The following is a 23,771-nucleotide window of genomic DNA, read 5'->3' as shown; positions in this document are numbered from 1 at the left end:
AACCACGACTGATTTTCTGGCTGTAATGGGGAGGAAGTCGAAGAATTTCTTCAATGATCTGATAAGACTAAAACAGCATCCAGCAGTGATGCGAACATGATCATCAAAAGAAAGGGATGTATCAAATTGAATGCCAAGGTTGCGTGCCGAAGATACAGCGCTCGGAGGAGCTTCTGAATTTTTAGGCCACCAATCTTTTGGGCAGAAGGATACGTCTTTCCCTAGAGGTATTATTTCGGTCTTTGCGCTGTTGCATCTGAGATGATTTTTATTCAGCCATAAAAAGACCTCTGAGAGGCAATTCTGGAATCTAAGTTCAGCATCAGGACATTTCCTATCAATAGTGACGACCAATTGAGTGTCGTCAGCGTACGATGTGGCGAGGATTCCATGAGATTCGATCACTGCAAGGAGGGGGGCCATGTAGATATTAAAAAAATTTTTTTACGGACTGTGATCATATTTGCCCCCAGATACAGAACGTTTCCGTAGTCAAGCCTTGATGTTACTAGAGCATTGACAACAGTCTTTTTGGTGTTTTCGGGTAGCATCCAGCAGATCTTCTTTAGCCATTTAAGTATGGGGAAACAGGTAGCCGAAGTTTTCACCGCTTGTTTGTGTAAATTGAGCGAGTCATCAATGATGACGCCCAAATTGCGAGCATGTGTAACAGGGGTGGGTGGGGTACCCATTTCAGCTGGCCAATGTTGAGGGCCCCATAGCCCTTTGTTCTTTCCCAGCAAAATTAGCTCCGTTTTACCGCTGTTCAATTAAAACAAAATTTTGTTCATCCATTCTGAGATTTTACTGAGTCCGAGCTGTAGCGAGGAAGAAGTGTTCGGGTCAGCTGATGTAAGAGAGAAAAGCAGCTGGGAGTCATCTGCATAGGAAAACATAAGCAGTCCTGTTTCCTCCACTATTTTTGCTAAGGGGCTCATGTATACATTAAAGAGTAACGGGCTAAGAATGGATCCCTGTGGTACTCCATGTTTGAATGACAGGATATCAGAACAGGCGGTTTGTGAAAAAATTTGAAATGTGCGGTCTTTCAGTAATGATTTTATCCATTCGAGAGCCGCGCCCCTGATGCCTATGGAATGGAGTGTCTGGGCGAGGACCACATGCGACACGGTGTCGAACGCCGCGCTGAGGTCAAGCAGCACAAGTGCTACTGTTTCGCCCTGATCAACCAAACGGCGGATGTTTTCGGTGACGCCCAACAGGGTGGTCTCGGTGGAGAATCCTGAACGGAATCCCGACTGATGGGAAGGTAGTAGGTCGTGAGTGGTGATAAAATCAGTGAGACAACGGTGGACGTGCTTTTCTAATATTTTGGCAAAGGTGTGCATCAATGAAATAGGGCGAAAATTAGATGGCAGATTAGGGTCAGCTCCGGCTTTCTTTAAAAGAGGATGGATCATAGCGTGTTTCCATTCACTGGGTACAGTTGCTTCAGTCAGCGATGAGTTCAGAAGATCAGTGATGGTTTCAAAAACATTGCCACTGAGCAACCTCAAAACAGTGCATGGCAGCGGGTCTTTAGGTGAGCCTCATTTAATTGTCTTCAGCAAATTCTGAACCATGTCAGGGTTCAAGAGAGGCCATTCTGCGAGAATAGCGATCGAAGCATTTGATGAAGTGGAGCAATCTGACATATATACGTCCTTGATAGGTTTGGAAAGTGCATTATTAGTTATGACTGAAGTGACTGGGAAGTGGTTATTGGGATCTTGGTTGATATCTTGATGAATTAAGTCAACTTTGTTAATAAAGATGGTGGCCAGAAGGTCACATTGTGTTTTATTAAGTTCCGGTGGGGGTTGTGACGTTTTGGAGCCCGCCAACTCCTTCACCAATTTAAAAAGTGTTCTAGATTGGTCCAAGGCATTCGTGATTTTGGTATTGACAAAATCTGCTCTGGCTTTGCTACACATCTTTTGATATTTTGTTAGCTGTGTTTTATATTTATCCTTATCTTCAGGAGAGTAGGTCCTTCTCCATTGTCTCTCTAGATTCTTACATCTGGTTTTTTCTTGTTTTAAGGTTTCATTAAACCAGGGGGCAGGGCAACGATGTGAGTTTTGTTTTAACTTTGTTTTAGGTAGGATAAGGTCAATGGCTTCTAAGAGCCATTTCTGAACTGTAGAAGAAAGCTGTTGAACTGAAGACTTGGTGCAGGGACTGTGTGCTTCTAGGAGAGCATTGAGACTGTCCGTGTCTAATTGCTTCCATTTCCTTATGTACTCGAAAGGTGTATGCCGGTTATCTTTATTAGTTATATCACCTTGAAATGTAAATTTAACCAAGTAATGGTCTGTCCAGGGCAGGGGCAAAGCAGGGTATATAGTGATGTTGTTAAGGGAAGAAAATATGGGATCTAACAGGTGGCCTGCACGATGTGTTGGTCCTGAGTTTCTAAGAATCAGGTTCAGAGATGCTAGGTCACCAATCAGGTTTTTTGCCAGAGAACAGTCCTCATCTTCATGATGTAAATTAATGTCCCCCAGGATTGTGAAATTCGCAGTTTTCATAACAAGTGGTCCCATGAGATCTAGAAGGTTAGTCAGCCATTTGGACGCTGACCCTGGGGTTCGATAAATGAGAGCTCCTGAGAAAGTAAAGTTGGGGCCAGTGAGAGTTTAAAAATTGCAGCTTCACAGCCATCCCAACTGAGTGGTGTCAATTCGCAGCTGTATGTTTTATTAAAGATAATGGCGATTCCACCCCCAGGTGTTTTTTCGCGATCACATCTTATAATGGCATATGTGTTTGGAAGTGCCATGGCTATATCTTGCCCTGAGCTTTCCTTAAGCCAGGTCTCTGTTAGAAATAGTGCATCCGGTGTTTCATTCATTAGTAAATTGAATATTTCAGTTTTGTGCATCGGTAGAGAGCGACTGTTAAGACTAAGGAAAAAAAAGGGTCTTAATTTTGGTGACGCAAGTTTTTTGGAGGGATTTAGCAAGGTGGCTTTTATTCCTACTGGATTGATGTGTAGTTGACAATTTTGACAAGTGTCTAACTCCCATCCCAGTGTAAGCGTCCTGCAGGAGGGTAATCTTGGCGGTTGTAATGCCTTCATAAAGGTAGATGTGTACTTAATATGAATGGGGGCTATGGTATTGGCTGTGGGAAATACCTGTGTTGTATCGGTCACTGGAGCACAAGGTGCTGCCATGGCCCTGATACACGTCCGAGGCGCGGACGGGCTGACTCAGGCGTGACTCCGGCGCTGAAGAGGCGCGTCCGCAAACGCGACCGCTAGCGCGGAGGGCGGACGTTTCCTTAAGTACCGGCCACTAGAGCGCTCTCACCGCTCTAGCCCCTCACTCAATATGGCCGCCGATGTTGTCCCTGAATGCTCGGTCAATCAGCCCTGAGATCGGCTGTGGCCGTCTAAGTACGGCGAAAATGAGTGCAAGAGTATGACAGGTATGCTGAGTGCAATCAGTGTGAAAATTAACAGTTTTAAAAGCGACGATTAAAATAAAAGTAAAGTTGCACGCTTGTAGTTTCTAAATGCTACTAGCGTGTTCAGAGGTCTGACAGACTGAGTGCAGTAGCGCTAGGATCTCGCGCTTGTTGTACCTGGGCTCCTTAAGTACCGGCCACTAAAGCGCTCTCACCGACCTAGCCCCTCACTCAATTTGGCCGCCGATGTTGTCCCTGAATGCTCGGTCAATCAGCCCTGAGATCGGCTGTGGCCGTCTAAGTACGGCGAAAATGAGTGCAAGAGTATGCCAGGTATGCTGAGTGCAATCAGTGTGAAAATGAACAGTTTTAAAAGCGACGATTAAAATAAAAGTAATGTTGCACGCTTGTAGTTTCTAAATGCTACTAGCGTGTTCAGAGGTCTGACAGACTGAGTGCAGTAGCGCTAGGATCTCGCGCTTGTTGTACCTGGGCTCCTTAAGTACCGGCCACTAGAGCGCTCTCACCGCTCTAGCCCCTCACTCAATATGGCCGCCGATGTTGTCCCTGAATGCTCGGTCAATCAGCCCTGAGATTGGCTGTGGCCGTCTAAGTACGGCGAAAATGAGTGCAAGAGTATGCCAGGTATGCTGAGTGCAATCAGTGTGAAAATCAACAGTTTTAAAAGCAACGATTAAAATAAAAGTAAAGTTGCACGCTTGTAGTTTCTAAATGCTACTAGCATGTTCAGAGGTCTGACAGTCTGAGTGCAGTAGCGCTAGGATCTCGCGCTTGTTGTACCTGGGCTCCTTAAGTACCGGCCACTAGAGCGCTCTCACCGCTCTAGCCCCTCACTCAATATGGCCGCCGATGTTGTCCCTGAATGCTCGGTCAATCAGCCCTGAGATCGGCTGTGGCCGTCTAAGTACGGCGAAAATGAGTGCAAGAGTATGACAGGTATGCTGAGTGCAATCAGTGTGAAAATTAACAGTTTTAAAAGCGACGATTAAAATAAAAGTAAAGTTGCACGCTTGTAGTTTCTAAATGCTACTAGCGTGTTCAGAGGTCTGACAGACTGAGTGCAGTAGCGCTAGGATCTCGCGCTTGTTGTACCTGGGCTCCTTAAGTACCGGCCACTAAAGCGCTCTCACCGACCTAGCCCCTCACTCAATTTGGCCGCCGATGTTGTCCCTGAATGCTCGGTCAATCAGCCCTGAGATCGGCTGTGGCCGTCTAAGTACGGCGAAAATGAGTGCAAGAGTATGCCAGGTATGCTGAGTGCAATCAGTGTGAAAATCAACAGTTTTAAAAGCAACGATTAAAATAAAAGTAAAGTTGCACGCTTGTAGTTTCTAAATGCTACTAGCATGTTCAGAGGTCTGACAGTCTGAGTGCAGTAGCGCTAGGATCTCGCGCTTGTTGTACCTGGGCTCCTTAAGTACCGGCCACTAGAGCGCTCTCACCGCTCTAGCCCCTCACTCAATATGGCCGCCGATGTTGTCCCTGAATGCTCGGTCAATCAGCCCTGAGATTGGCTGTGGCCGTCTAAGTACGGCGAAAATGAGTGCAAGAGTATGCCAGGTATGCTGAGTGCAATCAGTGTGAAAATCAACAGTTTTAAAAGCAACGATTAAAATAAAAGTAAAGTTGCACGCTTGTAGTTTCTAAATGCTACTAGCATGTTCAGAGGTCTGACAGACTGAGTGCAGTAGCGCTAGGATCTCGCGCTTGTTGTACCTGGGCTCCTTAAGTACCGGCCACTAGAGCGCTCTCACCGCTCTAGCCCCTCACTCAATATGGCCGCCGATGTTGTCCCTGAATGCTCGGTCAATCAGCCCTGAGATCGGCTGTGGCCGTCTAAGTACGGCGAAAATGAGTGCAAGAGTATGACAGGTATGCTGAGTGCAATCAGTGTGAAAATTAACAGTTTTAAAAGCGACGATTAAAATAAAAGTAAAGTTGCACGCTTGTAGTTTCTAAATGCTACTAGCGTGTTCAGAGGTCTGACAGACTGAGTGCAGTAGCGCTAGGATCTCGCGCTTGTTGTACCTGGGCTCCTTAAGTACCGGCCACTAAAGCGCTCTCACCGACCTAGCCCCTCACTCAATTTGGCCGCCGATGTTGTCCCTGAATGCTCGGTCAATCAGCCCTGAGATCGGCTGTGGCCGTCTAAGTACGGCGAAAATGAGTGCAAGAGTATGCCAGGTATGCTGAGTGCAATCAGTGTGAAAATGAACAGTTTTAAAAGCGACGATTAAAATAAAAGTAATGTTGCACGCTTGTAGTTTCTAAATGCTACTAGCGTGTTCAGAGGTCTGACAGACTGAGTGCAGTAGCGCTAGGATCTCGCGCTTGTTGTACCTGGGCTCCTTAAGTACCGGCCACTAGAGCGCTCTCACCGCTCTAGCCCCTCACTCAATATGGCCGCCGATGTTGTCCCTGAATGCTCGGTCAATCAGCCCTGAGATTGGCTGTGGCCGTCTAAGTACGGCGAAAATGAGTGCAAGAGTATGCCAGGTATGCTGAGTGCAATCAGTGTGAAAATCAACAGTTTTAAAAGCAACGATTAAAATAAAAGTAAAGTTGCACGCTTGTAGTTTCTAAATGCTACTAGCATGTTCAGAGGTCTGACAGTCTGAGTGCAGTAGCGCTAGGATCTCGCGCTTGTTGTACCTGGGCTCCTTAAGTACCGGCCACTAGAGCGCTCTCACCGCTCTAGCCCCTCACTCAATATGGCCGCCGATGTTGTCCCTGAATGCTCGGTCAATCAGCCCTGAGATCGGCTGTGGCCGTCTAAGTACGGCGAAAATGAGTGCAAGAGTATGACAGGTATGCTGAGTGCAATCAGTGTGAAAATTAACAGTTTTAAAAGCGACGATTAAAATAAAAGTAAAGTTGCACGCTTGTAGTTTCTAAATGCTACTAGCGTGTTCAGAGGTCTGACAGACTGAGTGCAGTAGCGCTAGGATCTCGCGCTTGTTGTACCTGGGCTCCTTAAGTACCGGCCACTAAAGCGCTCTCACCGACCTAGCCCCTCACTCAATTTGGCCGCCGATGTTGTCCCTGAATGCTCGGTCAATCAGCCCTGAGATCGGCTGTGGCCGTCTAAGTACGGCGAAAATGAGTGCAAGAGTATGCCAGGTATGCTGAGTGCAATCAGTGTGAAAATCAACAGTTTTAAAAGCGACGATTAAAATAAAAGTAAAGTTGCCCGCTTGTAGTTTCTAAATGCTACTAGCGTGTTCAGAGGTCTGACAGACTGAGTGCAGTAGCGCTAGGATCTCGCGCTTGTTGTACCTGGGCTCCTTAAGTACCGGCCACTAGAGCGCTCTCACCGCTCTAGCCCCTCACTCAATATGATTCAGAAAAGGGGGTGGTGATGAACAGAGTGTCTGAATTAAGCAAACCACTCTTACCCAGTCCAAAGATCAGGGCTTGATCCATCACCGTTATTTATCTCACTGCACCATCCCAGCTCAGAACCTGGCTATATGCAAATCAGTCTGTCCCTGGCCCAGTGCATCATGGGAACAGGGCAGACTAAACTACCAAGCCAATTCTTCACCAGAAAGGAGACAAGCTACCGGGGACCGGTTTCTGGCATTTCAGCCGTCTTCGGCCCGGCTTGCTTGAATCCTGATGGTGCAGTGAGAAAGGGACTCATGTCTGAGTATACCCTGCCACACCTATAGTGGCCAAAAACGATTCAGAAAAGGGGGTGGTGATGAACAGAGTGTCTGAATTAAGCAGACCACTCTTACCCAGTCCAAAGATCAGGGCTTGATCCATCACCGTTATTTATCTCACTGCACCATCCCAGCTCAGAACCTGGCTATATGCAAATCAGTCTGTCCCTGGCCCAGTGCATCATGGGAACAGGGCAGACTAAACTACCAAGCCAATTCTTCACCAGAAAGGAGACAAGCTACCGGGGACCGGTTTCTGGCATTTCAGCCGTCTTCGGCCCGGCTTGCTTGAATCCTGATGGTGCAGTGAGAAAGGGACTCATGTCTGAGTATACCCTGCCACACCTATAGTGGCCAAAAACGATTCAGAAAAGGGGGTGGTTGGTGATGAACAGAGTGTCTGAATTAAGCAGACCACTCATACCCAGTCCAAAGATCAGGGCTTGATCCATCACCGTTATTTATCTCACTGCACCATCCCAGCTCAGAACCTGGCTATATGCAAATCAGTCTGTCCATGGCCCAGTGCATCATGGGAACAGGGCAGACTAAACTACCAAGCCAATTCTTCACCAGAAAGGAGACAAGCTACCAGGGACCGGTTTCTGGCGTTTCAGCCGTCTTCGGCCCGGCTTGCTTGAATCCTGATGGTGCAGTGAGAAAAGGACTCATGTCTGAGTATACCCTGCCACACCTATAGTGGCCAAAAACGATTCAGAAAAGGGGGTGGTGATGAACAGAGTGTCTGAATTAAGCAGACCACTCTTACCCAGTCTAAAGATCTGGGCTTGATCCATCACCGTTATTTATCTCACTGCACCATCCCAGCTCAGAACCTGGCTATATGCAAATCAGTCTGTCCCTGGCCCAGTGCATCATGGGAACAGGGCAGACTAAACTACCAAGCCAATTCTTCACCAGAAAGGAGACAAGCTACTGGGGACCGGTTTCTGGCCTTTCAGCCGTCTTCGGCCCGGCTTGCTTGAATCCTGATGGTGCAGTGAGAAAGGGACTCATGTCTGAGTATACCCTGCCACACCTATAGTGGCCAAAAACGATTCAGAAAAGGGGGTGGTGATGAACAGAGTGTCTGAATTAAGCAGACCACATATGGCCGCCGATGTTGTCCCTGAATGCTCGGTCAAGCAGCCCTGAGATCGGGTGTGGCCGTCTAAGTACGGCGAAAGTGAGTGCAAGAGTATGCCAGGTATGCTGAGTGCAATCAGTGTGAAAATCAACAGTTTTAAAAGCGACGATTAAAATAAAAGTAAAGTTGCACGCTTGTTGTTTCTAAATGCTACTAGCGTGTTCAGAGGCCTAAGGGCATGTATGTGTGTCACATGGCACACAAGCCAAAATCAGGGGTGCAACAGGGTGTCAAAGTGACACCGTGTTCCCCTTGCAAAATCGGTAATTTCACCGAATCGGTATTTACCGATTAGGTAATTGACATTGATTCCTATGGGTCCTGTAGGCCCATAGGAACCAATGGCAATTACCAAATCAGTAAATACCGATTCGGTAATGACCGAATCATACAGATTTGGTAAAAATTACCGATTTTTTACCTACATCTGATTTACCAAATCTAGAATACCGAATCGGTAAAATTTGGTATTCTAGAGTCGGTAAATCAGATTTACCTACATCTGGGCCAAAGTTCCTACTCTGAATTGGTAGTACAACGTCCGATCAAAGGGTTTATATATAACGTCCCAGTACCGTTCCAGACTTGACCAAGGTTTAACTGTTAAAAAAGTCTCAGTTAGCGATGAACTATCACTCTCTCTGAGGCTGTTGTGGTAGACCAATTCCCAATATCTTTCTTTTATAATCTCTTTAGAGGGAAATTGGCAACACAATGGATTTTCCCACAGCTCATACATACTAATACTTGCCAGGGAAGCTCTAAATTTTCTTAGCCAAATAATATTGTGAAACCGATCTGACATGATTACATCTTTAAGGTCTGCGGCGTATGTTGACAGTTCCAGAGTACACTATAATCCGTGCCAGTACAAGGTGGGACGCAGCCTTGTTAGATCTGCCAATGCTTTCCTACCCAGATCTTGTGACAGCAGAAGGGCTGGGGTACTTTGAAGGAGGTTGGTAATGTTTCTCAGGAATCTATTTTCAGCAAGTGATAGCTAGGACAGATTTTCAAACCTCCAAAGTTCAGCCCCATATAGCACTGAACTGACCACTTTCATATTATAGATTTGTAGGACCGGGCTAACTGGCTTAGTCAGGGAATGCTTACCCACAGTATTGTGAAATCTGTGCCTCTTTTTATAGACATGAGACCTAATTTGGAGGGATGTATAGAATGAAACCCTTAAAATATCTCTACACACACCGTCTACACCATGTAAATGCTTTGCTACAGCTGTGCCCATCTTACTTCCATCTCTCCCCTGATCCCCGACCTGCTAGAATCAATTAGTGGCTCAGTCATCCCACAGATCTTACTTTTTAGCCCCTGAGAAAATTTCTGCGAGTATACCATGTTGTACAGAATCACAAAAAACCATTGGCAAAGTCAAAAGGTCCCAAAACGAGATCTGTTGCCTTGCCAATGCTAATATAAACAGCTAAAAAGTGCATACTGTATGTACGTCGTAGTTGTGTAATGTCAGAGCCAGTGATGTCACTAGGGCCATTTAATGTGTGAATTATCACACTGTCATGCAGGTAATTTTCTGTCTGTGACCAGGCTGAGATATGGCAATAAAGAAAATCACCTCCAAATCTCTGTTTTGTAATCCATGTGAAGTAAAGGCAGAATACTTAAAAAGGCCAGACACTAGCTTTTTCAGCCCATATCTACTTATTGAGCTTCAAGTAACAGTAATTAGTATTGGCCAGCTGAAACTAGTTTTGGTTACTTTCTTGTTAATTGTTGTTTGGAGGCATATACATACAGCAAATAACTAAACTACAACTTCTTTCTAATTTTGTCCTTGCTCTAGGTGAGGCTTTAGGGAAAAACTGTGTTGTGCCAGTGCCCTATGACAAGATTCAGAAGGACCCTGGGTGGTTGATTGTGCACGGACTTCCTGAAGGAGTCAGCTTACGAAATCCCACCGACTATGATGTTAAAACCCTGATGGCCATTCTGGAGCAAAGCCACCGGATCCGATTCAAGTTGAAAAGGTGAGAGTCTTTGTCTAGAAGGAGGTTTGTGGGACAGGAATTAGCAGTAGTAATTAAATTAAATACATATGTTACATTTCAAAAAGGCACATATTTCCAAATTTCTGTTAATTCCTTCCTCCAAATGTTGATATTTTTAAGATTATTTATTTCATACATCCTCAGTCAAAGCTACTCAAACACCAATAAGAGTTTGAGTACCGAATGTATACTTTTTAGGTCTCGCCTGACCCAGCGTTTGCGCTGATCTGGCCAGACCTTAAGTAAGAAGGGCTTCAAAAAATGTTACTGCTGGCTACAGCTTGCAGTGCATGTGCGCGGGCTCGCGCTTAGGAGCAGAGGCGCCGCCTGCGATCACTTTCACTTTCGCCCATGATCACTTTTGCAGCGCCTCTTTGATGTTCTCGTTCAAAGAACATCAAACATCAAAGAACATGTTGTTGTGTTAATGCTTTGCTGCTGCCCGTTTGATTTATTACGTGCTTTCTCTTTCCAGAAACTCGATGTTTGTGTTCCTTTATTTTGAGATGCTTTTAGTATTACTGTCACACACAACCAAAACCACACACACAACCACACATGCACACGCACCACCACACACAACCACACACACACACACACACACACAACCACACACAACCACAACCACACACACAACCACACATACAACCACACACACAACCACACACATACACACAACCACACGCATACACACAACCACACACACACAACCACAGCCACAAACACACACACAACAACCACACATCACACACACAACCACACACACAACTCCACACACAACCACACATCCACACCACACACCCACAACCACACACACACAAAACCACAACCACACACACAACCACACACACAACCACAGCCACAACCACAACCACATGCACAACCACATTCTCAACCACAACCACACACACACCTACACACACACAACCACACACACAAACACAACCACAAACGCACACAGAACTACACACCACCAAACTCACACGCAACCACTCACATCAATCAATCAATCAGGAGTTTGTTAAAGCGCGACTACTCACCGGTGAGGGTCTCAAGGCTCTAGGTGTGGGGGGGGGAGGGGGTGTGCAGGTTCCATTCCATCAAGGAGGGGGTCTGTCGAAGAGCCAGGTTTTGAGGTTTCTTGAGAAGATGGGGAGCGATGTTGTCTGTCTGAGGTGGAGCGGAAGGGCGTTCCATGCTTTGGCCGCGAGGAAGGAGAAGGAGCGGCCTCCCGATCTGGTCTTTCTGGTGCGATGGACCACGGCGTAGGAAAGCTAGGCGGATCGTAGGGTCCTTTGGGGTGCGTGGAATTTGAGTCGGCTGTTCAGGTATGCTGGTCTGGTGCCGTAGAGGGCCTTGTGTGCGTGGGTGAGCATCTTAAAGGTGATTCTCGCCTCGACGGGGAGCCAGTGGAGTGTGCGCAGGTGCTGGGAGATGTTGCAGTGTTTTGGCAGGTTGAGGACCAGTCTTGCGGTGGCGTTCTGGATGTTCTGTAGCTTGCGGATGAGGTTTTTGTTTATTCCGGCCTAGAGTGCGTTGCCGTAGTCGAGTCTGCTGGTGACCAGGGCGTGAGTGACTGTCTTTCGGTGTTCGAGGGGGATCCATTTGAAGGTCTTACAAAGGAGGCGGAGGGTGTGGAAGCAGGAAGATGAGACAGTTGATCTGGCGGTCCATTTTGAGCTCGGAGTCCAGGATGATTCCCAGGTTGCGTGCGTGGTCTGTGGGGGTTGGCGGGTTTCCGAGGGCGGTGGGCCACCAGGTGTCGCTCCAAGCGTCGGGGTTTGGGCCCATGATGAGTACTTCTGTTTTGTTGGTGTTTAGTTGTAGGCAGCTGTTTTTCATCCATTTGGCGACGGCTTCCATGCCTTCTCGAAAGTTGCTTCTGGCGGTGTTGGGCTCGTTGGATAGGGAGAGGATGAGCACACACCCATGACCACAACCACACACAACCACACATCAACCACAACCACACACACACACACACATAAACACACACAACCACACACACAAACAACCACACACACAACCACAAACACAACACACACAACTACAACAACAACCACACACACAACCAATTACATACAACCACTCACACAACCACACACACACACACACACAACCCCATACACAAACTACCACACACAACCACACATATAACCACACACACACAACCACAAACACAACATACACAACCACAACAACCACACACACAACCACAACACACACAACCACACACACAACCACACGCACAACCACAACCACACACAACCACAGACACAACCACATACACACACACAACCACACACACAACCACACACTCACACAACCACAAACACACAACCACACACACACAACTACATCTACAACCATATATAAACACAACCACACACAACCACACACACAACCTCAACCACACACACAACCACACACACACACAACCACATACACATAAACACACACAACCACACACACACAACGACACACGCACACACAACTACAACCACACACACAACCATACACACAGAACCACAAGCACACACACAAGCACACACACACAAGCACACACCCAACCACAAACACAACACAAACAACCACAAGCACACACACAACCACACACACAACCACATGCACAACCACACAACTACACACAACTACATACACACAACCACACACAACCACACACACAACCACATACACAACCTCACCCTAGCACACACACCAACACACAGCCCCACACACAACCACACATGACCACCACACAAACACAACCGCACACACAACCACATCCACAACGACACACAACCACACACTCACACACAACCACACACACAACACACAATCACACACACACAACCACAACACACACAACCACAACACACACAACCACAACACACACAACAAAACACAACCACACACACACACAACCACACACGCGCAACCACAACCACACACACAAACAACCACACACACAACCACAACCACACACACTCAACCAAACACATATACACACAACCACACACACAACCACACACACAACCACACACACACAACCAAACACACATACACACAACCACACACACAACCACAACCAAAGACACGACCACAACCACACACAACCACATACACACAACCACACACACCACCACAACACACACAACACACAACCACACACGCGCAACCACAACCACACACACAACCACACACACAACTACAACACACACAACCACAACCACACACACACACAACCACAACCACACACACAACCACATACACACAACACCACACACAACCAAACACACATACACACAACCACACACACAGCCACACACAACCACACACACGACCACAACCACACACAACCGCACACACAGAACCCCGTCACATACAACCTCACACACAACCACACACACACAACCACACACACCCCACCCAACCACACACACAACCACAACCACAAACAAACTCACACACATCCATACACACACAACCACACACACACACAACCACACCCACACACACACAACCACACATACACACAACCACACCCACACCCACAACCACACAACTACACATACACACAACCACACGCAACCACACACACAACCTCACACACAACCACACACACCACACACAACCACACAACCACACTCACACAAACACATACACAACCATACACACACAACCACACACAACCACACACAACCACAGCCACAACCACACACACACACACAACCACACCTACACATACACACAACCACACACGCACAACCACACACAAACACAACCGCACACACACACACACAACCACACACGCACACAACCAAAATGACACACATACACAACCACACACACATACACAACTACACCCAACCACAGACACACTAACACTTCCACAAACACACACAACCACACACACAAACACAACACACATAACCACAACCACACACACACAACCACAACCAAACACACAAACACACACCCATACACACACCACACACACAACTACCCATACAACCACACACACAACCACACATACAACCACACACAACCACACACAACCACACACAGCCACAACCACACACACACACACATAAATGTTGTATAACCATATTTAGACATAGCTCATGCAATATAAATATGGCAGGGCTACTTCCACTAGTACTTAAAATCCACAATGATTTCTTGGAAAACTCGGCTTCAGCAGCTAGGAACTTTCCCTTGCTTGAATACTGACTTGTCCAAGAACTCATGGAGTTTTCAAATAACTGAGACTCTTTGATGATGTTATTATGTCCACCTTTACGTCAAACTCGCCACCTTCAAGGTATAAATATGCCCACACTTGTCATAGCAAACACACGGTGGTTTGGAGCAGTTCGACTATCTACTTACCCGACGCATCCTGCTACAGCAAGTGCCGAAGGAAGCCGACCCTCCAGCAGACTCACTGAGAGAGACGCTGTCTTTTCTCTTGCCGAGAAATCGAGCTCCAGTGTTTCCAAGCTACCCTTGCGGGTTGTTGGGAAATCGAGTCCGGAGCCTGACCTTCTTCATTCTAAACCAAGGTACGGAGCTGATTAGACCCTTAGAGAAATCTTGGAAAGATTCTTGGCAAAGAATACTACATTTACGCTACACCTCACTTACTCCTTCCCTCCTACTAGGCTTAGGTTAGGTACATCGGTGTAGGCGTATTTTAGACGCACCAGTTGAGTACTTTTTAGCCTTTGTTATTTATGTTTGTATTTAACTATGATCTACGAGCCATACAATGCCCTAACAGTATTATTTTATCCTACTCTTTTTACTATACGCATTATACTTTGCAACCAGTATTACGATTGTAGCAGTTCATTTCTTCTGCATGAGAAAGAAGACTGTTCAATAAATACTTTTATTGAAAACGCCCGTCTCTCTATTTCTCTCACACAACAAGCACACACACAACCACACACACAACCACATAGACAGTACACACAACCACACACACAACCACACACATGACACACCACACAACCACAGACAACCGCAAACACACACACACAACCACACACAACCACACAGAAGCACACACAACCTCACACAACCACACACACACAACCAGACACACACACAACCACACACACCCACACACACAAACACAACCACACACAACACACACACACAACCACACACACACACACACAGAACCAAACAAACACAACCACACACACACAACCACACACACACACAACCACACGCACACACAACCACACCAAACCACACCCAACCAAACATCCACACCCACAACCACACCTGCACCCACACACAACCACACACACAACCACACACACAACCACCACCACACACACAACCACACACAAACACAACCACACATACAACCACACATACACACAACCACACGCAACCACACACACAACCACACACACAACCACAAACACACATACAACCACACAACACACAACCACACACAACCACATACACAAACACACAACCACACACACACACAACCACACACAACCACAACCGCACCCATAACTGCAACCACACACACAACCACAACCCCACACACAACCACAACCCCACACACAGCCACATACACACACACAAAACCACACACACAACCACAACCACACATACAACCAAGACCACACATACAACCATTCACACACACAACCACACATACAACCACATACAAACACACACACACCACATACACTAACACACAACCACACAACCACACACACAACCACAACCGCACCATAACCACACCCACACACAACCACACCCACACACACAACCACAACCACCGACACAATCACACATGCAACCACACATACAACTACACACACAGCCACACATACAACCATTCACACAACCACACACACAACAACACTTACAACCATGCACACAACCACTCACACAAACACACAACCGCACACAAAATCACACACACACAACCACACATCCACACACATACCCACAACCACACACACAACCGCACCCACAACCACACCCACCCACAACCACACCCACACACACATGTAACCACACACACACAACGACACAACACTACACAACCACATACAACCACACCAAGCGTTGGCATAGCCAATAGGCCTCACCTTTGGGACCTTATAAGTGTTTAGCCACGCAACAATTAATGAGGTTGCACCAAGGATATTGTGCTGCATAACTTAATACTTAGAAGGTCCCAAAAGCGAGACCTATTGGCTATGCCAATGCTTGTTTTTTTCTAACCGTTGTGCGTCAAAAAAAGAGAATGATATCATCTGCAAGGAGATAAGAGTCTCTGTTTGGAAGAAATTAACATTGGTTGATGTATTGTATTTAAACGTTTTTCAATGCACAGCACCCTTCCAGAATCCCCACTGTCCCTCCATCAACAGTTTGTGTAGCTCTGAAGTAGCTGTGGAGAGCTGCCTTCAGGCTTATCCAGAAGGAGTGTTCAGCAGCTTATTTTACAAGGTATTTTAATGTCCTGCAGGTTAAACTAAAAAGAACCACTTAGTGTATATATAAAAATGTGTCTGGTATTACACTAAGCTCAATAACACATTGGTATATCTCCTACCCAGAGATATAAACACAAATACACAATAACACTTCAATTGCAAATAAGGTAAGTAGCACAAGCTACAGTAGTCTCCAGGCCGAGACCCAACTATGTGCTAAAAAAGTGGAATCCGAACTGTGACCAAGGTCGGGACTTGGACCAGGAGACTCAGTGGAGCTGGGGACACACAGAACCACGAAAGGTAAGTACCCAGGAATCCACCAGAGGCTGTGTGTAGAGTGGAAACACAGTCGCAAGTCCAATAGAAGCCAACTTGAAATCCACGGTTGCAGTTTTGGAAAAGAAGGACCCTTCCCAGTGGACCCTGAAGAAACCCAGTGGAAGACAGAAGGTTGGAGAGTCACCACACCCGTGGATACCCAAAAACCAGGATACCTACACCAGGCAAGCTGGGTGCATAGGTACGAAGTGACATCGGAAACACCGTAGACCAAAATAGAGAACTTCAGGAGAGATGTAGCTAAAAAAGCCTGTGCTAGAGTCTGGTGGAATGCAAGGGTGGATTCTTGAAGTGAAGAACCTGCAAGCATTGGGGCAGAGTCTATGCGGAGGTGACCATGAGCCATAGAAGAGCAATGCCTACCAATGTCAGATGGTTCAGAAGAGTTTGTTGTAACGTATCTAGGGCTCTAGTGTAATTTTCCCGATTCATGCCCTTATATAGGTATAACTTATCATATCCTTATGTAGGCATAAGAATCATAACCATATTTAGGCACAGCCAATGCAGTCAAAATACCGCATGGCTACTTCCACTAAGCTCGTAGAGTACAACGAGTTCTTGCAGACAACCAGCCTTCAGCAGTATGGGACTTCCCCCTTCTTCAGTATTGATTTGTCCCAGAACTCCTGGAGCGTGTAATACCTTCCAGGTATAAATATACCGTCATCTGCCCTAGCAAACACACTGTGGTTTTGGAGCAGATCGACTAACTATTTGCCCGACGCCCTGCTGTAGCGAGTGCCGAAGGAAGCCGACCCTCCAGCTGGCGCACTGAGAGAGACGCTGTCTTTTCTCCTGCCGAGAAATCCAGCTCCAGTGTTTCCCTGCTACTCTTGCGGGTTACTGGGAGATCGAGTCCTGAGAGAGAGATACAAGACCTCCTTCATTCTATAACCAAGGTACGGAGCTGATTAGACCCTTAGAGAATTCTTGGATAGATTCTTGGCAGAAACTATTTAACTCAAGCTACACCTCACTTACTTCTTCTCTTGTACTAGGCTTAGGTTAGGTACACCGGGGTAGGCGTATTTTAGATGCACTAGTTGAGTACTTTTAGTCATTATTTATCATTGTATGTATTTTATCCATTTTAAGTATCTTATGGCTTAAAAACCATACAAATGCTTTTACAGTATTATTTTATAATACTCCTTTTACTGTACGCACTTTACTTCGTAGCAAGTATTACGATTGTTGCAATTAACTTCTCTTGCATGAGAAAGAAGACTGCTCCATACATAACCTTTTTATTGAAAACACCCGTCTCTCTATTTCTCTGCACTTCTGGTGAAACGAAGCATGCACGATTGACTGAGTGAAATAGCCATCTATTGTTTCCGCGACTCTGAAGATATATTTCTTATTCTTGGGGAACAAAGTTGTCATGTTATATGGTTGTCAGGAACTAATGCCTTCTTGTTTGTTCGAGAAAGTTTCTAGTGACCTCTGAGCTAGCTGGCATTCACAATTAAGTCTAACATACTCAGTAGAGACCTACTCGACTTCAGTCCTACGTCTAAACTATCGTTGGTGTTATTCCAATGTTTAGTGCCTATTGGGAATATAGGAACTACACTACATGGCGCCCAACGTTTGGTCAGGCGATAATTTAATGCTAGATACTAGAGTAACTCAGTCGTGCTTTTCACACAGACCCCTTTTTCCGTAAAAACTCCAATAGACGTCTGGAGTGGGTAAAAGGTTAGTATCCACCAGAACTAAGTAGGACGAGAATCCTATGTATTAGTTTTTTGGTTTATTCAATGTTGAAGGATACAGTGTTCCAAAATATTGTGCACCTAATCTTTGTTTCCTTGAAACTTGCTCTGCATACTTTCTTTCGGCAAAATGACGGAGAGTGACGACGCAAGGGAGAGAGCTAGAATAGCAACTGAACTATTAGCAGAGAACACAAGTCTTCAGCAAAACAACCCGGATGCAGTAATCATCCCGGTAAATGTAAGAAACAGTGTAACTTACAAACTAATAAATACTGGTGTATCATCGAGAGGTGGTACAGTCATATTTGTGGTAGAGGCACATGAGTATCGGCAGACAGAGGTATTCTATTCATGGATAACTATTCCAGTAGCAAATGCTGTAACACATGAGTTCCAATACTGCAAAGCAGAGGAACCTCCAGCGGAATACGTTCCTTTCGAGGATGTCGAAATTCCACTAACTTACCAGGAGCATCAGCTCTGGTTTAATGGCGCCCTAAAACATAAAAATCACATTACCAGGCTCGGTTTACTAGGTAGATCAGGAGCTACATGGCCGGTTCTAGTCAGCTATACACCACATCCTGACATTGAAGAAATGTCAGACAGAGAACTGTTAGTTCAACTAAAACAATTAATTAAAATACATAGACAATTAGTCCAATATGTCATGCGGACTTTAACAGTCCAACCAGCAATAAAAATTTCACAGCACACCCCTCACCAGGGGAATACAAACAAAATTACACCACAGACTATACAATCAGTCATTGGTAAATTACCCGCAAAACGGGAACAAATTCCGTTCTGGTTAGCTCAAAAGATTACTCAAATAGAGGCAATATTCCCTGATAGTACACCTCATGAAAAACACAGAATTCTGACAATCTGTTTACCAATGGGGATTGCACCACATGTGGAGGACTGTGACACTTGGGGAACAGTCTTTGCTTCAATCTACACAAAAACACATGGTGTTCCATCCATGGTGGTTATACCAGACGTACTGAGACAGATTCAAAATGAATACGGTCCAGAGCCTGCTTTAAATCTCGGTATGAAAATATTGAAAGATTTTAAACAAGTCTCTGCTATACTACTAACCAACATAAAAGGAGAAGCAGCATCAGTGGCGATCCGCCAAAAATTAAAAGAAACAGATTTAACAGAACAACCTTTTGAACTTGCCAGAATAATTGAAAAATCCTATGAAGAATTAGGTAGAGACAGTTTGGGTGGGAAACCACTATAACCATAACTAACAGAAAATCCTGAAAAAACTTTCATTAAAATAGTTTAATCACTCCTAAAAACAAGCATTTACAATGCAACGGTCTCGCCTTTGAGCTATTGGCATTGTAAATGACACATTTTTTATTTATGTGTTGGTTTTGAAAACAGAAAAATAAATGGCATTGTCATTTACAATGCCAATAGCTTAATCTCTCGCAAATGCGAGACCTATTACATTTACACACACACACACACACACATAGATGTGGTGGTGTTGGATCTGATAGATGTGGTGGTGTTGGATGTGTTGGTGTTGGATGTGGTGGTGGTGGATGTGGTGGTGTTGGATGTGGTGGTGGTGTTGGATGTGATGGTGGATGTGGTGGTGTTGGATGTGGTGATGGTGTTGGATGTGGTGGTGGATGTGGTGGTGGTGGATGTGGTGGTGGTGGATGTGGTGGATGTGGTGCTGGTGGATATGGTGGTGGATATAGTGGTGGTGGATGTGGATGTGGTGGTGGATGTGGTGGTGGATGTGGTGGTGGTGGTGGATGTGGTTGTGGTGGATGTGGTGGTGGTGGGGCACACCATCTTCACAATCTCTGACACCATGCCATTAACATTGATAAAATGCTGTCAAGTTGTGCGTTGTGCCTTGACTTTCAACCAAATGCGGCCAAAAGCCACAACACACTATTATCTTTGCTCAGATGCTTTCGAGGTATGCACCGAGGCCATATGTTTTTATCCGATGCTGTTGAGGTGCACCATGCGCCAGTATCTTTAATCGGGCACTTCGAAGAGTACATATTGAACATCACCTTCGATTGATTGCTTTAGTGGTGCAAATTGTAGGAAGAAGGTCAGCGGCAGCAAAGAATCATCTAGAGAAGGCCTCAAGCCTTGACCCTAAACGTTTCTGGATTGGCTTCAATATACTCTTAATGTTGGCTTACTTTTTCTGAGCTTTAGTGCTTCAATAAAGTTCGTGGGGACTTGCGTCTCTGTATATATATATTTAAAAAATCTATATAATTTCTAATTTCAGAACATCAATCTGGCACTGTTTTCAGTTCTGCATAGAGGGTGTTTTCTGAAAGTGGCGCTTGCTGCACTCGGACACATCCAGCCATATTCCTGGCTTTCCCTGTGCCCTCCCCAGCCTCTAAAAGCCGCCCTTGTTTGCTTGGAGTGGGTGAGGGCCCCGCTTTGCCCCCTCCTGACCCACGTGGTGAATACCACTCATGTGCGTGGCGACCCCTCTGCGTGCCATCACCGCAGCAGACATTGGCCGCCACACAGCTATATATATATATATATATATATATATATATATATATATATATATGAGAGGTGCAGTTTATAACTCCTGTTAAGTTCCATTGATTCGGATTATATCCCTGTGATAAATCACCCCCTCTACTCCCACATATCATCCAAGGTGTGTTTGTGTTTAGACTGCACCCCTCAGAGGTGAGTCCAGAGTGTTCCACCAACCAAAGCGTGCTGTTGAGCTAATGTGTATGGGCTTTATTCACTCAAAGCACACTGCACTGAGCTCCACTGCAATAGGAACGGATTTTCAGTGCACACTGTAGAGAATACCCGGTTATACTGCAGAGGAGCTCAGTGCACAGTGTAGAGAAAATCCGTTCACACGGCAGTCTACACTGTAGAGAAAATCCGTTCACACGGCAGTCTACACTGTAGAGAAAATCCGTTCACACGGCAGTCTACACTGTAGAGAAAATCTATTGACATGGCAGTCTACACTGTAGAGAAAATCCGGTTATACTGCAGTGGAGATCAATGTACACTGCACTGAATATCCATTCACACGGTAGTAGAGCTCAGTGCACACTATAGAGAATATCTGGTTATATTGCACCGAAGCTCAGTGCACACTGTAGAAAAGTTCCGTTCACACTGCAGTGGAACTCAATGCACACTGGAGAGAATATCCGTTGACACTGCAGTTCCTCTGTGCTCACTGTAGAGAATAGCCTTTCATACGGCAGTGGAGCACAGTGTACACTGTATAGAATATCCGCTCATACTACCCTGCAGCTCAGTCCATACAGTATAGAGTATCTGTTCATATTGCAGTTGAGCTCAGTGCACACTGCCAATTTGATCTGCTTATAGTGCAGTCCAGCTCCATGCACACTGTAAGGAACAGCCGTTTATCCTGCAGAGGAGCTCAGTGCACACTGTAGAGAATTTCCGTTCATCCTGCAGTGGAGCTCAGTGCGCATTGTAGCGATGCGCATAGACTGCTAAAGGACGAGATGCCCCCTGTAGCGATGTGCCCAGCGTCCACCGGAGCTCAGTTCACACTGCATAGCAGCTGTGTTCTGATGCACGCAGGGGGCACGGGGAGCTGGGTTCCCCGCGTGAAGGGGTGGGGGCTCTTGGCGCGGGCACTGTGGAAGTGTAAGCCCCTGTTGCAACGCAGGGTGGCCCAAGGACCGCGTTGAACTCTGGCCCTCCACATCTGTATAGCCCGAACCGCACGAGTTCGAGTCCCGCCAAGGCCACTTTAGCTCTTCATCCTTTAGGGCTCGGCCAATTGAGTAGTATCACATTAGAAACCGTCGCCACCTCACATTTACCGCGCCAATACGTTGTTACGAACAGTTGTTTGTTTGTTGTGGGTTAGCAAGCAGACCACACAGTACTACTTTAATTTAGGCAGCAACACGGGCACTGCCAATCTTCCCTCAGTGTACCCTCCTCAGGGCTGGAACCGCCCACACGGGCACTGCCAATCGCCCCTCAGAGTACTGCTTACATGGGCACTGCCAGTCTTCCCTCAGTGTACCCTCCTGAAGGCTGGAACCGCCGACACAGGCACTGCCAATCGTCCCTGAGTGTACCGCCCACAGGGGCACTGCCAATTGCCCCCCAGGGAGGTCAAAAGAGCATTTTGCCGGATCAGTTACTGATTCAGTAAAGATGAGGAACCATCGCATAAGGAAGTGAATGGTGCTAGACGTAAAGAATAAACCAAAAGTTACCTTTACTCTTTTCCCGTTTTAAAGACTTAGAAGAAACCGGTTCAGATATATTCCCAAAAAAAAGCGAGTTTCTACGGCGTTCCATGGGTTCAAATACTCACAGTTGTAATACCTTTAATATAATACTTTTTTCGACCCAGGGATGGCCCTGGTACTCTTTAGTTACAGGTCTGTTAATTTACTGAACTATAGCTCCTGAACTGACTCTAGTCTATAAAGCGCTACGACAACACAGGGGGGAGGTGGGGGTTATGATCCGCTACATATAAACCAAAATACAAGGCCACGGACAGTGGGCGGGCGGGCGGGAGGGAGGAGGCACGGACAGTGGGCGGGCGGGAGGGAGGAGGCACGGACAGTGGGCGGGCGGGCGGGCGGGAGGGAGAAGGCACGGACAACGGGAGGGATGGCGGGAGATAAACAAGGCACAACAACGGGAAGGGGAGGATAGAGAACATGGACAACAGGGAGGAGGCGGGAACAAATGGATCGCTGACGGCGGGAGGAGGGCGGGATAACTCCTCGGCGAGAGGGAGGGTGTGGGGGGCGGGACTTAAAAAAGACACGGAAACGCCCCCGAATCGCGTTGTGATGGGGAAAGAGTAATTGACAACCATCTCTTCCAGTGGCTAGCCTCCATTTATTCTCGTCAATGTTACATCCAGGGTTACTTGTTGTATGCAAGTATTGTATCCAAACAGCAAGCCA

The 23,771-nt window shown here is 46.3% G+C and overlaps 1 protein-coding gene across 1 annotated transcript in view; it reads left to right on the top strand.

Annotated features, from left to right (window-relative positions):
- Nucleotides 1-23,771, top strand: part of GTF2IRD1 (GTF2I repeat domain containing 1) — a 993,687-nt gene that overhangs the window by 429,797 nt on the left and 540,119 nt on the right. Inside the window, exon 6 of the mRNA XM_086954598.1 lies at nt 10,067-10,250. Within this exon, the coding sequence (XP_086810724.1) occupies nt 10,067-10,250 (184 nt within the window). The remainder of the gene's footprint in view (nt 1-10,066; nt 10,251-23,771) is intronic.

The sequence above is a fragment of the Lissotriton vulgaris genome, chromosome 2_1, assembly GCF_964263255.1.
Source record: "Lissotriton vulgaris chromosome 2_1, aLisVul1.2, whole genome shotgun sequence".
NCBI classification, from domain to species: Eukaryota; Metazoa; Chordata; class Amphibia; order Caudata; family Salamandridae; genus Lissotriton; species Lissotriton vulgaris.
This window is presented reverse-complemented; position numbering and strand designations above follow the sequence as displayed.